Raw genomic sequence first — 15,995 nt, forward strand, 5'->3', positions numbered from 1 at the left:
TTGTGACAGATTCTAACGGGGATAGGCTCCAGGTTCCCTGTAGGATAAGCTGTGTAAAAGATGGGTGGATGGATGGATGGATTACTGCACAGTGAAATTCTCTTTTTTCCCCACATATCCCAGTTTGTTGGGAATTTGGGGTCAGAGCGCAGGGTCAGCCATGATACAACACCCCTAAAGCTGAGAGGGTTAAGGGCCAGAACCTTAACCACTGCCTGATGAATGAATGATGATAAAATATTGCACAGAACAGGGACTAGGGTATAGTTTTGGACACACTAGTAATTGATACTAGGTAAATGTTTTGATCAGATGTCAATCATTCATTCATTAGATAGATAAATAGATAGATAGATAGACAGATATTTTATTAATCCCGAGGGGCCTTACAGTAGTGGTAAAAACACATTTTTACAGATAACATAAATACAATAAAAAAATCTAATAAAGTAAACAAACAAAAAACAATTTGTTAAACCATGTGTAACATTAAATGTAAATATTTTTATATGAAAAAAAACGTTGTAATTAGCTTACATTATCAGGTTTAAACTTAATACTTATTGGTGCAGTTCATATACAATAATTTATTAAAGAAAGTCTCATCTTCGTTGGAGCTCTTCGTCCTGTTGCACGTTGACGTCAGATTCAACCTTCTCGTGGGTGAAGTGGGTCAATCCTAAATGCTTCCTCACGTACTACATAGGTGCACTACACAGGGTAGGAAATCATGATCCTTACGTCCTACTTAGTACACTATATTATCAATAGGGAGCCGTTCGCAATTCAGCCTCTATGCCACTGTAAAGACGAACTAACTTGTATAGGGTGGTGACGCAGCAGTAGCTGATTCGCTGTTCACACACAGGGCTCCGCCCAAAGCGCGCTCCTATTGGTCATTTCCTGTCTGCTGTCAGAGACGCCCAACGTGTCAGATGTGTGCCCACGGACTACACACACCGATTGCTAGTAGTTTCAAAGAAGAGGCACGCTAGACGCACGCCGAACTGGTTTGTTTTAAGTGGTTATTTATTCGTAATGGATAATATTAAAGACGGCTGGTTCACTGAGACGTGCACGTTATGGCCTGGTCAAGCGATGAGTCTTCAGGTAGAAGAGGTTCTGTATCAGAAAAAGTCCAAATTTCAGGATGTGTTGGTGTTTAAAAGGTGAGGCTCAGATCACGATCAGTTAGCGGACGCGATAAGTGTAGTAGCTTCCCTCGGGGAAAGTTAATGTGCTCTTAGTGACTACTAACTTTATCTTTTCATTTTAGGTTTCCTGAAATAACTGCAGCTTCACCCGCGTGCGCGCATTCATGCGTGCGCGCGCGTATGTGCGCGCGCATTTAGCATACAGCCGGCTAACTGTTTAACTGCTCTGTGTTGCGTAGCTTTGTACTGATTCTGAATATAATAAACCTTTTTTTTTTAGTTACTAAAGAGTTTACTATTTGTCATTTGACAGTCCTGTTGAGAAGACTGAAGTCTGCTGATCACAAATTGTCCGTATAGCCACCAGGAATTGTTCCAGGTGGTCAGTAAACTGGTAACCTTGGAGACCACATGTTCTCTATGCACTGAGTTCTCATTACTGATCAGTTCTAACATCCTCATGTGAGTTACATACAAAGTCTGCATATCAAGGGTTCTTAAAAAAAACAACAACAACCTTTTACAATAAATGTACAATGCTATACTATTTGGCTATTTATTTAAGCCAGAATGTTTTCATTTTTCTAACCTTTCCTCCCATGGATCCCATTTATATGAATACTGGCAGGTTAGATTCCAGTTGAGGTTGTTATTTATAGGCGTACTAACTTTCATGACGGTGGATATCCAGCACTGTAACAAAACAACAACGAAAAAAAATCTCACCCAGGAAGGCTATAGTAACTCAAATAACCACTCATTGCAACCGTGGTGAGCAGAAAAGCATCTCAGAAGGCACGTCACAACCTGAAGCAGAAAGGCTGGAAGACCACGTCAGATTCCACTCCTGTTAGCCGAGAACTGAAGGTTTTTACACCGTATGTATTGGATTATACACTGAACAACCACGTTATTAGGAACACCTTTACACCTACTCATTCATGGAAAAGGCTTGAAGATTGGAAAAAGACCAGGTGACCAGGTGATTTTTTCAATTTTTGGAAACTGTCCTGTTTTGGAGATCCTGTGCCCGTTGTAGCCTCACATTCATGTTCTTGGCCATCAGGAGTGGAAGCCGAAGTGGTCTTGTGGTGTTCTAGACATTTCGCATCAAGGTCTGAAACAGTGGCTATGTTTACATGGAGAGCAGTAATGTAATTTTTGACCTTATTCTGATTAAGGTGTTTACATGAGTCGCGTTTAGAATATTCCTTTCATGTTGCCGTTTTACATGTTCTAGATCATAGATGGATTAACGGCACACGTCATTACGTCACCACGCCACGCCGTCCGACGTTCCCTCCAGAATTTCACGTATCGACATACAGTCCGTCTTCGTTATGGTATCGTATACAGTTTTGGGTGTTTTTATTTTTAATTTTACGAAACTTCAAGTGCGGTTAATTATTTGTCATGATATACATGCAAATAGATGACTGCTTGAAGCCGTGGGCTGCGTCCCATACCGCATACTTACGTACATGTATTTCTCCTACTATATAGTAGGCAAGTACGCGGTTTGGGACGCAACCGTGCTCTCTTGTTTGCCATCAAACGGTTGAGTACTGCCGTGTGTGATCGTGTCCTGTCGCAAAATGCGGTGAAAACTCTCACACGACGTTAATAACGTGATGAAGGTGTGTACGTGTCTGTAATACACGTCGATAATGAGACTAAAGCAGGAATACTCCACACGTCTTAATTCCATTTGTGTTTACTTCGAGTATGACTTTAATCGGATTAAGATCATCAGTAATCTCTGTTTACATGCTAGCGTCTTAATCAGAGTATCATCTTAATGGGGTTAATATCGGATTATTGTAGTCCATGTAAATGTACAGACTGTGAGATGCTGTTCTGCTCACCACGGTTGTAAAGAGTGATTAGGTCAGTTACCGGAGCCTTCCCGCCAGAGCAAACTAGTCTGGCTATTCTCCTCTGACCTCTCTCATCAACAAAGTGTTGCCGCCCACAGAATTATCACTCGCTGGATGTTTTTTGCTCCATTCTGCGTGAACGCTAGAGACCATTGTGCATTACTTTAATCAGTCTGTACTGGATTTCACAGTCTTTTTTTTGTGATTGTTGCAGCCAAAAATGCTTGAGATATTTGTTCTTTTCTTTTTTTGCAGAAAACTACTTGAATTGGCGAAACTGCAGTTGCACGAAATTGTTTGGCTCGGCACTTCACAGTGATGTTTGTTAGTAAATGAGACCTTTTAGCTGTACAAATGTTTGACGCTTGTGATGACGTCACATGACGTGTGTCGTCTCAAATCGGTGGGAAATCTGCGGTAATTTATTATAGTTATTACATATTGCAGAGCTTGCTTGCTTTTACATTCATTTCTGCGATAGCGAAATCTTGGAGGGACTGTTTAATGTGTTGTGCTGCTGTCACATGAACGGATAATTGCACGAATGAGGTGCAGGTGTACAGGTTTTACTATTAACGTGTAATAGTGTTTGATTGAAAGATTTATTTGTCATTTGTAAATGGTTTTTTATCACTAGAAAAATCCATAATCCTTCTTCTAGCATTTTTTTGGGGGTTATTTCAACCAGCCTGATAAATAAAAGATTGAAGTCTGTCGAAAATGCCTGTTTCAAACGGAATGAGTTGCATCTTTTATTCTTTGTTCTAGTCTGCTGTATAACCCGAACCAACAGGACTTAACAGTTTCTAAAACAAAACACCTTTGTAGGCGCCCTTATCCAGAGCGACTTACATTTAACAAAAATTTTTTTTCATACAACCGAGCAGTTGAGGGTTAAGGGCTGTGCTCAAGGGCCCAGCAGTGGCAGCTTGGCTGTGCTGGGATTTGAACTCACGACCTTCCGATCAGAAGTCCAGCGTCCTAACCTCAGAGTTACCACTTCCCCATAACCCACGTTATAACTCCGAATTTCTAAAAACAATAACCATGTCTCTGTATTTCTGCAGATATTAAAAACCAAGCGTAATCTTCTAAGTACAAATGTCTCCAGTGTGTGTATTACAGGCACCATCAACCATGCTCGCTTACTCTACTCTACTTTACTGTATTTCTCCGGTTGTCTGCAGTAAGACTTATGGCAACGTCCTGGTGTTGGATGGCGTGATCCAGTGCACGGAACGAGATGAATTTTCCTACCAAGAAATGATCGCCAACCTCCCGCTGTGCTGCCACCCTTGCCCTAAGAAGGTAATGACTGTGTAATTTCATCCTGGCTATAACGTAATCATTATGGTCCAGGGCCCCCGGCTTGAACCTGAGATCGAGTTACTGTCTGTACTACTGTTTCGCGTGTTCTCACAGTGTCCGTGTGGGTTTCCTCCCATCTCTCAAAAATCTGCTGGGATAGGCTCCTGATCCACCATGACCTGGATACAATGGATACTGAAGATAAATACATCATTTTTATGGAAAAATGTAACGCTCCATAATGATCCATGACCGCACTAATGGGCGGGGTTAGAAAGAATGCAATTGTTAAAGAATCAAATTGTTGGTTAAAGGATAGCCATTCTGATGTTTCTAGCTAGAATGTTCCCCCCCATGTACAGGATATATAGCACAGCACAGCACAGTCTTGAGAAGTAGTGTAGTGGTTGTCAGAAGTAAGACAAATTTTGTTTCATCACATACTTTAATATTTTATACTCATTTTATTTATTTATCCCCAGTAATATTACCTCGTCACTGATACTTGGATCAATGTTACAATTCCTCCTCACAATCCATGCCAAATCCACCATTTTTAAGTTAGGCTGAATCACAAATGGCTTTCTTTTCACTGTATTTGTTCACCTGTTAGAGTGTTTATAATTATTGGCACCTCTGGCTTCATTTGTCTTGCTCGCCACCATTAGAACAATCTCGCTTTGTCAGTAGTTATCCCTGTGAGGGTGAAGAGCACCACACCTATTTGAAAGTCAAACAGTATTTATTTATTTATTTATTGATGTATTTTCATTTAATTGTGGCATCTCAAAGCTCCAGGATTCAGTCCTACAAAAGCATGGTAATAAGTAGTTTGGCAGCCTCATATTATCCTTTAGGTGTGAATGAATGTGTGACTGTGTGTGGAAGGTGTTGTGCAGTGGATTGGTGGTTTGTAACCCTCGCATACCACTCTGAAGTGTAATAGCAAACAGGGAACATGTTGTGCTTCTCCAGAACATCTTGTGAAATGCCTTAGAGGACGTGAACGTTTGTGCTTAGTATAATGTATAATCTTTTGTCTCTGTGTGCAGGTTCTGATCATCGGCGGAGGAGACGGCGGGGTGCTGAGGGAAGTGGTGAAGCATCCGATGGTCGAGTCTGTAGTTCAGTGTGAGATTGATGAGGTATGTATCAGGTTTCCTGCTGCTTGAGCTGTCTGCCAGAATAGATCCGTAGGCTGATCTATTTCCACTTTCAGTTCTCTTGTTTAGTTTTTGCGGTGTGTTTTAAAACAGGATGTCATTAACGTTTCGAAGAAGTACCTCCCTGGAATGGCGAAGGGGTTTTTTAGCCCCAAGCTGACTCTGAATGTAGGAGACGGTTTCGAGTTCATGAAGAAGAATCAGGATGCTTTCGACGTCATCATTACGGACTCCTCAGACCCTGTTGGTAAGCACAGAAAAACACAATTTCTTGCCCTGCTTTTATAATTAGCATTCGGTCCATTGCTAAGTGTAAACGCTCTGTTTAAGGGTTTAGTCTTGACTGCAGTGTGTTTTTGTTTCCAGGCCCAGCAGAAAGCCTGTTCAAAGAATCCTACTACCAGCTCATGAAAACGGCGCTGCGTGAGGGTGGAATTCTTTGCTGTCAAGGTTCATACACATTCTCGGACACTTTTGAAGAGTGGTTGTGAGCTGGCAAACCGCCATCCGGAAGCGGCCCCAGTAAAGTGTATCGGTGGACCAAACCGAGTACTCGAAAAGAAATACTGTAGCAGATCCATCCATCCATCCATCCATCCATCCATTTTCTGTAGTGCTTATCCTACACAGGAGCCTCGCGCCTATCCCAGGGCACAAGGCGGGGGACACCCTGGACCAGGTGCCAACCCATTGTAGGGCACAATCACGCACACATTCACACACTATGGACAGTTTGGAGATGTGAATCAGCCTACAATACATGTCCTTGGACTTGGGGAGGAAACGCTGAAGCATGCGGAGAACATGACATGTCTGTGTCCTTGGGATTCGAACCCCCAACCCCGGAGGTGTGAGGCAAACGTGCTCACCACAAAACCACTGTAACAGCTGGAGAAAAAAAAACCCAGCTGTAGTTCAAACACTATCACTACAACATCAAATTCAAAATATGGCGTCTCATCTGTTCAGAGTACAAGGCTTTAGTCAAATGTGGTAAAGTACCACTATAAAATAACACATAACCACTTTGGATTGTCTTATTTACAGCCATAATCGGATAATTAATTAAAACATTAAAAGGTATCAGTCATGATGGGTTCCTTTCCAGACTTTTCTAAGCAAGGAATTTCATGTAACTGTCCCGTTCTAAATTTTAGTCGGATACCCCGTTATAAAGGTTGAAGTTTATTAGAAGAATGACTGATCGGAAGTTCTGCTTGTTTTGGTTTTTGCAGGAGAGTGTCAGTGGCTTCACTTGGAGCTGATCAAAGAAATGCGCATCTTCTGCAAGTCTCTGTTCCCTGTAGTGGACTACGCTTACTGCACCATCCCTACGTACCCGAGCGGCCAGATCGGCTTCATGCTCTGCAGTAAAAACTCGGTGAACACCCCCTTTCTCTCCAGATTTTGTGCGTGCGTGTGTCTGAAAACCTGTAGAGCTTTCTTATGCGCACGTGCTTTACATGTCTGCAGGACACGAATTTCCGTGAGCCAGTACGGGAGTTGACGAGGGACGAGATCGAGAGCATGGACCTCAAATATTACAACCCTGAAATCCACCGAGCTGCTTTTATTCTACCTGAATTTGCCAGAAAGGTAAACATGACCAATTACCTTATTTATCAGTCCGTACAGGATCGTTGTGCTTTTTAATTGTTTGTTTATTTATTTATTTTTAAATAAAGTTTTGTGGAAAACTACTTGAATTTGAGGAATCGCAATCGCACGAAATTGTCTTAAACAGTGATGTTTGTTGGTAAATGAGACCTTTTAGCTGTACTCCTGTTCGATGCACGTGAATCGAAGAACGCTTTGGCTGAACGTGCGTTGTGATGACGTTTTGGGTAAAATCTGTGGAAAATCTGCAGTAATTTTGAAAAATTGCAAGCTGCTCCAGATATTGATTGCAGTTTGCATGATTTTGCGTTCATATCTGCGATCGCTAAATCCTGGAGGGACTGGGTTTACTGAACTGTATGGGATTATTATGTCTGTACCAGAGTAAAAAAAAACAAAAAAAAAACAACAAAGCAATATATAGCTGTCTGTAAAGCTTTTTGATGGAGACGGGAAGGAATGTACATCTAGTGTACATTTTATTTCCAAAATGTAATGGGTATGCACATTTCAAACAAAACAACAATCCAAAGCATAAGAAAATCAACAGATGACGAAAAGGGAGTTTTACTAAAAACCAATTCAGCTTTTAGAAGAACAGTTAGAGACATTTTATATAGGCAAAGGGTAGGTATACAAGTAATTAAAAAAAAATAATAATTACATCCCATTCAGAAAGTGATGTGCAATATTTTATTAGATTTTTTTTTCCTAACTGTTAATGTTTAATATTATTAACCTGCACGCTTTGGCTGTTTTTGTCGCTAGTACTCTTTTGAAAACTAGCACACTAAATGTCCTGTCTTATTATATTAAGGGTATACACACTTTTGCACTGTACTGTAGTTTGCTATATTAATTAGTCCCTCCAGGGCAAATCAACGCAAAATCAAGGAAACTCCACAATATTTGGAGGAGCTCTGCAGTTTTTGGAAATGACGTCAGAATTTCCGTAGATTCGGGCCAAGAGGCAAGATTCAGTTAGAGCCGTCTTCGATTCATGCGCGTCGAGCACGGGTACAGCGAAATCGTCTCATTTACCAACAAACATCACCACCGTGAAAGACTTTGCAAAAGTTTCATGCGATTTCGCCAATTCGAGTAGTTTTCCGCAAAAAAAAAAAAAAAACGCCGCAAGTTGCATGTCAAATTTTGATAAAAAGCCGGCTTTCATTGCAGTGGAATATTTCGTACCGTTATACCATGATGCACTGAATACCATCATTTCATACGTGTTCATCCCAGTATATACTTCATAGGCATTATGAAGGCATTTATTTACACTCTTATGAATAAAATGCGAATTCTAAAATGGAAAGAATAAAAAGAAATAGTATAAGATACATGGATAAACACGTTAAAAGTATATGAACTTTGAATATAATGCTAAGGATTTTAAACTGAAGCTCCCCTCAGGTAAAGCAACAGCAGGATACAGGATAGGCGCAAATATACAGGACGGCTGCAAAAATCAAGCATTTTTGGCCGCAGCAATCACAACAAAACTCAGTGAAATCCTGTACGGACAGATTAATGGGGAAAAAAATCAGCGTTAGTGCTCAAAATTAAGCTAATAATTTATTACATCTCAGTACACCGTATTTCTTAACCCTTTCATGCAGTGTCCACATTTGTGGACAGTCAATCGAAGGCTCTTTTTTCATTCATTCACTCATTTATTTATGTATTTATTTATTTATTTATTTATTTTAGGGAAATATAAGATGTAAATCACCTCCAAGTCACTTGAGAGCATTACTTTAAATTAATGTAAACTTCTGTAACTCTCTAGACTCTAGCCAGTGTCAATATTTACTAGTTTTCTACATAAAATAAATAAATATATAAATAACAAAATAGTGATGATGATGATGATGATGATAATAATAATAAATTGTGCCAAAATCCACTGAATGCCTTTATAGTTTTAAAAACTAGTCTGTTTGTTTGTTTTTGTTTTAAACATATGGGTTACAAGTCTAAACTGTGTACTGTCTTTTGCATGTTCAGAAATGATATTTTCTATAATTGCGGTCTTCAGCATGACATTTTAGACCTGAATGTTAAAAATGTTGAACATTGGAAGATTATTATTATTTTTTTTAACTTTCTGACAGTCCACTGACTTTCTAATGTAAGATATTTAGACAGAATCAGTATTGGTATATGATGCAATTTGAAGTGAAAAGAATCTAGATATGCGTGTAATAATAATCTCTAACCATTTGTGCATGAAGGGGTTAAAGTAGCTGCTGTGTTATGTTGACATGAGCATTGTTCTTCTGCACACAGTGCTGTTGTGGATATCCGGTTATTAAGCTGTAATTTATCTGGGTTTTTTTTTTCTTTCCTTCTTCTTCTTCTTCTTCCTAGGTCCTAAGTGAAGTGTAACTGGATTCTCGCGTACCATCTTGTCTTACCGCTGCTTTGTGAAATCAGGGCGATGCCGTTAGCACAGCTGCTGTGTGTGGGTATGGATGTGTGGTTGTGTGTACCGCCTCTCTCTCTCTCTCTCGGTCAAGAAAAGGGAATTTATGTGCATTTTGCACAGTTTTCACTCCAATCTCCTAAACACTTAGTGATTTTTTTTTTTTTATTATTATTATTTTTTTTTATTTATTTGCTTTTTGTTTCTATCTGTACATCATCCACACTGTCAGTTTCTTACACAGTTTACAGCCAAGTGCCAGAAATGTCTCATCGTACGCGTTACATGACCTGGGATACGACAGTCATAGTGAGGTCAATACAAACATGACACTTATTTTGTGTTACATTCCACTTCGGCTCGGTCCTGAGCTTTTCATTTTTCCGTTTTCTGGAATAGCGATCAAACTGAAGACGCAGCGTTTGAGTCCTGTGGCTGTTGGACCGTGAACGTGCTTTGTTAAGGATTTTGACTAAACTGAGAGATGGCAGATTGATGGCTATAGTACAGTAGAGAGTTAACAAACATTGAAATGCTCATAGTAAAATAAGCTAATACAAATTAACTTGAGGTTCAAAAGTTACAAGTAAATCTGCATCATTATGATTAATCATGAACTGATACATAAGTGTTTTTTTTTGTGAGAAATTTAAGCCTTATCCTTAATCCTTCTCCTGAAACGGTTTGGGCTGAGTAAGGTGCCGTGTTTTACTTCTCTTGCTTCTCTTACTTCACAAATTGTAACGTTGCAAGCGCCTTGGATAGAATGAACATATTTTGTATAGAACTTTCTGAACTGTGTGCCGTATCGATATCAATGGTGTGCTCAAAATGTATTTACTGTCTAACTTGTTGGCTTTGGGTCATGATTTCAGAAAGAATGTGAACTCTGTAGACTCACAACTCATGCTCTTTTGTGCTGATGTGAAATGTGGTTTTAGGTTCCCAACAATGTCCAATGAGAGGTCCGGTCACCCCAACGAGTTAAATCATTGTGATCAGTTTTTAGAAGTGTAACTTTTAGGACCCATGGGTTTAGGCCATCCTCATGTACCTGTTGTGTTGCTATGAGCAGAGATGTTTCCCTTTTTTTTTTTTCTCCCCCCCCCCCCCCCCATAAACTGGTATCAATAAATTCAAGTTCATTTTGTGAAATCTGTAACATGATTTGAAATAATAAAATGTACAACAAATGACTGAATTGTCTTGTCTTTTTTTGGGCAACACTTGTATAAACTACAGTCTTGGTGTAAATGCATGTAAGGAATAAAACGCTTGGAGTTGTGCTGTAATAATAATCAACAGAGTGATGTGTAGCAGCGTTACTGATACAAATCTGAAGTTGATTATTTTCCGTTAACACATACCGTTTTGTTCTTATACCACAAGTTGTTACTATAGAAACTAACGTATCGTGTATAACGAGTGCATTTATATAACGTTTCTATATTTAGAAATAGGAAATTGACCCTTTCTGACCAATCGGAATTGAGAATTCAGTAGTGCTGTCGTATAATTACAGTTAATACATATTTAATCATGAATGTATTTTTTATTTCAAAAAAAATTTTTAAAAAAGGACATAAAACCGGTATGTGAATTTTTACAAATATTTTTAAAGTGATGTGTTAATAGATTAGCAATTTGATTCGCCCATGACTTACACTTAAAATAGTCCTTAAAATAACACTTAAAATATCCTGTGGTAAACTTTGCAACTGTGATTTATAGGCTCTTTCCTCCACCTTCACCATCTTCACTGTGTTTGCTTGTAATCTTAACTACTTTTGGAATTATTATTATTATTTTTTTAAAAGTCAGTTACATGACTTGTGCATACAAAAGTTCTGGTCTATCTACTGGGTATCTACTGAAAGCTGCCCCCCCCCCCCCATTGTGTTGGAAGATGAAGGGGTTTTGCATGTGTGCAACCTCATATTTGGTCTACAACTGGAAATTAAGAACAATTAGTTTATGCATTGATTTGCATTACTTTTAAAATATTACTTCAGTTGTCAGTGTTTTTGATAGAAAGTATCCTACTAGTATTTGAATGAGAAGTGAGAATGTGATCTATTCTCCTGAGAGGTGTGTGTAAATGGAAAAAAAGAGAATATTTTAAAGTGATGTATAAATTGGTGAGCAATTTGATTTGCCCATAACTCTGATAGTTAAAATAGTCCTCCTCTACGTCAGCATTCAAAATTCAGAATTCGGTAGGCCTACCACAGAGTCCGAACAAAGTTGGACGCACAGGTCTGAGGCTACAAAATTAAATAGCATCATCGTATAATATCATAGCAGAATCAGTGGTATCGTCCAATATGAAATCATTTCCTAAAGAATTGAAATCGCATTCGAAGCCTGAGGTTTACACTCCTAATATTAATAATGTGTATGATAATGAGGATTTGCTATGCTTCAATGAATGCAATTCAATGCAACTTAATATAAACCTTTTACACCGAATTTGCATTTAGTCATAGGCTTCAGTCATTTAGATTTGAACAATTTTTTTCAACTAACAATTTTCACTTCCGGTTTCTCATCTAACCACCAGATGGCATCGGTAAACCGTCTGAAACCTTTTCCAAGCTTTAAGGGAACTCCATCAAGGAAGTTGATGGAGTTGTGGAGTAGTTGTCTCCATCAGTAGTTGTGGAGAGTATAAACAGATATAAAATAAATATATAAAATCTCCTGGTGTTAAATTGATGTGAAGTACACTAGTAAAGCTGTCCTATGGCCAGTTAATCACAAACATTTTTTATTTAAAAAAAAAAAAAAATACATACATTCACCTATCGGAGTTTGCATGTTCTCCCCGTGCTGCGGGGGTTTCCTCCGGGTACTCCGGTTTCCTCCCCCAGTCCAAAGACATGCATGGTAGGCTGATTGGCATGTCCAAAGTGTCCGTAGTGTATGAATGGGTGTGTGAGTGTGTATGTGATTGTGCCCTGCGATGGATTGGCACCCTGTCCAGGGTGTACCCCGCCTTGTGCCCGATGCTCCCTGGGATAGGCTCCAGATTCCCCGTGACCCTGAAAAGGATAAGCGGTATAGAAGATGGATGGATGGATGGATGGATGGACATTCACCTATAAGATTGTATAAATGATAAGTCATATATTGGAAGTCATTGGATACACCAGATCATGACTTTTCTAGATGTGTGAACTCTAAACCCTTTGTTTATTTAGCTTAAGAGGTTAATCTGCAGTGTATCATGGGTTAAAAAAGAACTCAAGCTTTATTGCTATCACTTCTTCCTGTAAAACCCGTTTTTCTAAATGACCTCCCTGTAAAAGTTGCGTTAGTTTTGGAAGTCTTAGATATTCACCTCTCACTGCTTACTGGGATTTATTTCTGGCACATCTAGTCATTAAAAGACTCCAATCAGTACATCTTGCTGAAACACACGTGACTGCTAAGAAATGTTCCTGTCATAACTCACATATAAAGTCAACTCTTAACTTGCTAGACTTTTCTCAACAGAAGTATGTGGTGTGTTTTTTTTTTTTTCTTTCACGTGATGGTGCTGCGCATTTTATTTGTTCAGCGGTGGTCAATTGGCATGAATTCTTCAAACACACTCCATCAGAAGCAAGAGCATGTCGGCACTATATTAATCTCAGCAGAGCTCTAGGGCCTGAAGTCAAGCTGCTGTGAAAAATGGAAAAGCCTCGAATATTAGCTCTCAGCTCCACGAGCTCAGCTTGGGCTCGACCTGCGCATTCAATGACACATTTAATAACACCAAATCAGCTTTGTGCATTACGTCAAGTCCATCAGGCTTGTGATCAGTGAATGAGAAACAAGTTAGTTGCAGTCAATTCCAAAATTATTGGCACCCGTTATGAAAATGAACAAAAACACAATTACAAACGCATATTCTGTGATATTTAAAGTTTAAACATGTAGAAAACTGTATAGATGTATTTCATTTACTGGAACCCGTACAATTAATATTCGCAGAGTCTTCTCTTGGGGACAATAACAGCACAGAGTCTTTTCCTTGTAATGTCCAACACCGGTGTTGATTTGGGTTTATGTTTTACATGAATATTTTATCGAAAGATCCATCTATTGCCAGAACATTTTAGTTTTGGTAAAATATCCTATTTCCTAAAATGTCCTGGTTGGGGCTCACGGTAGCTTAGTGGTTAGCACATTCGCCTCACGCCTCCAGGGTCCGGCGTTCGAGTCCCGCCAGGGCCATGTGTGTGCGGAGTTTGCATGTTCTTCCTGTGCTGCGGGGGTTTCCTCCGGGTACTCTGGTTTCCTCCCCCAGTCCAAAGACCTGCATGGTAGGCTGATTGGCGTGTCTAAAGTGTCCGTAGTGTATGAATGGGTGTGTGTGTGAATGTGCCCTGTGATGGATTGGCACCCTGTCCAGGGTGTACCCTGCCTTGTGCCCGATGCTCCCTGGGATGGGCTCCAGGTGACCCTGAAAAAGAATAAGCAGTAGAAGATGGATGGATGGATGGATGTGTCCTGGTTGGTCTTTTTTGTGACTATTTTGTGCAAAATAGCCTGTGGTTATAAAAGTGGCATTTTATGATTTTATAACTGAACAAACACATGAATTGACTAAACTTTGCAACTGTGATTTATAGGCTCTTTCCCCCACCTTCACCATCTTCACTGTGTTTGACTGTAATCTTAACTGCTTTTGTATTTAAAAAAAAAAAAATCAGTTATATGGCTTGTGCATACAAAAGTTCAGGTCTATCTACTGGGTATCTACTGAAAACTGTTTGTTTATTTGTTTTTTCCCCATTGTGTTGATGATGAAGGGATTTTGCATGTGTGCAACCTCATATTTGGTCTACAACTGGAAATTAAGAACAATTATTAGTTTTTGCATTGATTTGCATTACTTTTAAAATATTATTTCGGTTGCCAATGTTTTTGATAGAAAGTAGCCTACTAGTATTTGAACAAAAAGTCTATATGAGAATAAAAACATGTGCTCTATTCTCCTGAGGGGTGCCATTAATTTTGCAGTTCTATGTCAGTTTGCTGGATTGACCACCTGGTACCTACCACGTGTAAAAAGGAATGTTGAAGATGGTTGACTTTTTGTCTTTTGGACTTTTTGTCTGTTATGTTGTTGTTGTTTTATTTTAGAAATTATGCTAATATCCTATTATGCAAGAGCACATCAACAATCCTGTTATACATCTTATTATTTCTATCTATCGTTTTTGTGAGATCTAAATGCACAAATCAGATATTAGTACACAAAAAATATTATTAAAAGGCTTAAAATGTAACAGCACACAGATGCTTTGCACTTCCCAAAAACAGTTTATGCCCAAGTCTCACCCACACTTCAGTGGAAAATGTCAAGTGGATGCTGTAGATTTGTACCTAAGAACTGCTGCTGTAATCATAAAGACTGTCGTGTACTTATCCCAACACTCAATATCCATCCATCCATCCATCCATCCATCCACTGTCTGTACCGCTACATAGATTCACAGAGAGCCTGAAGACTATCCCAGGGACCTCTGGGCACAAAGGCGGGGGACATCCTGGACGGGATGCCAACCCATCGAAGGGCACAATCACACACACACTCTCACACACTACAGACAATTTAGAGATGCCAATCAGCCTACGACTCATGTCTTTGGACTGGGGGAGGAAACCGGCGTACCTAGAGGAAACCCCTGAAGCACAAGGAGAACATGCGAATCAAGCCCCCAACCCCGGAGGCGTGAGGCGAACATGCTAACCACTAAGCCACTATGCCCCCCCCCCCCCCCCCCCCCTTCCAGGACTCAATATGCTCTTACTAAACATCCTTTCAACACACTTAGTACTGTTTGTCTTTATAGTATGTAATTATAGAAGAGCGATTTAAAATCCCACTCTCCAGTGACACCCAGAAAAGGACAGGGTCAATTCTGTGTCTGGTTCCTTTCAAGGTTTCTTCATCTCGGGGAGTTTTTCCTCCCCACTGTCGCTTCTGGCTTGCTCATTAGGGATCTAAATCTACATCCAGATCTCTGTAAAGCTGCTCTGTAACAATGCCTATTGTTCAAAGTGCTATACAAATAAACTAAATAAACTGAACTGAATTGATCGTGGTACATACCTATGGCAACACTTCTGAATTCAATACACAATTATACGATTTGTTCATTGTAAATGATCATCTGCTTGCACATAGATTGTTCTCCTTCGTATGAGGTTTTTTTTTTTCAGGCTGAGGACCCTGTTATTATCTTTTTTTTTTTTCTTCCTCACAATAATACAGATAACCAAGCTACCTTAGGTGTCAGACAGTTCAATAACAATCCATGAACACACGGGAGGAATGAGAATCCTAAACGAAGGAAATAATGTTGACATGAGAGATATTTATCATGAAAAAAAAAAAACATTATACAACATTAATCAATCACCTGCAGCACTGTGTTTATCTTAATAGTATGTATTC

At 39.4% G+C, this 15,995-nt stretch overlaps 1 protein-coding gene across 4 annotated transcripts; it reads left to right on the top strand.

Annotated features, from left to right (window-relative positions):
• The first annotated feature begins 556 nt into the window (after positions 1-556).
• On the top strand, positions 557-10,887 carry srm (spermidine synthase). Of its 4 annotated transcripts, none has more exons than XM_053644057.1 (9): positions 1,085-1,169; positions 1,468-3,448; positions 4,219-4,339; positions 5,392-5,484; positions 5,596-5,749; positions 5,869-5,952; positions 6,738-6,883; positions 6,976-7,098; positions 9,493-10,887. In XM_053644057.1, exons 2-9 carry the CDS (start codon positions 3,402-3,404, stop codon positions 9,508-9,510), a joined length of 786 nt encoding a protein of 261 aa, XP_053500032.1. In that variant the 5' UTR covers positions 1,085-1,169; positions 1,468-3,401; the 3' UTR covers positions 9,511-10,887. The 4 variants fall into 4 exon arrangements, with proteins under 4 accessions (XP_053500029.1, XP_053500032.1, XP_053500031.1 ...); XM_053644056.1 differs by having other exon boundaries at positions 1,468-1,616; positions 3,287-4,339; XM_053644054.1 differs by lacking the exon at positions 1,468-3,448 and having other exon boundaries at positions 557-1,169.
• Positions 10,888-15,995: the final 5,108 nt, after the last annotated feature.

The sequence above is a fragment of the Ictalurus furcatus genome, chromosome 15, assembly GCF_023375685.1.
Source record: "Ictalurus furcatus strain D&B chromosome 15, Billie_1.0, whole genome shotgun sequence".
Classification (NCBI taxonomy): Eukaryota; Metazoa; Chordata; class Actinopteri; order Siluriformes; family Ictaluridae; genus Ictalurus; species Ictalurus furcatus.

Bases quoted from the DNA above. Each gene is read 5' to 3' on its own strand.
- srm (XM_053644054.1), top strand. From the start codon at position 1,039: ATGGATAATATTAAAGACGGCTGGTTCACTGAGACGTGCACGTTATGG. The intron at 1,170-4,218 runs GTGAGGCTCAGA...GGTTGTCTGCAG, and splicing joins GATGTGTTGGTGTTTAAAAG to TAAGACTTATGGCAACGTCC. The intron at 5,750-5,868 runs GTAAGCACAGAA...TTTTGTTTCCAG, and splicing joins GGACTCCTCAGACCCTGTTG to GCCCAGCAGAAAGCCTGTTC.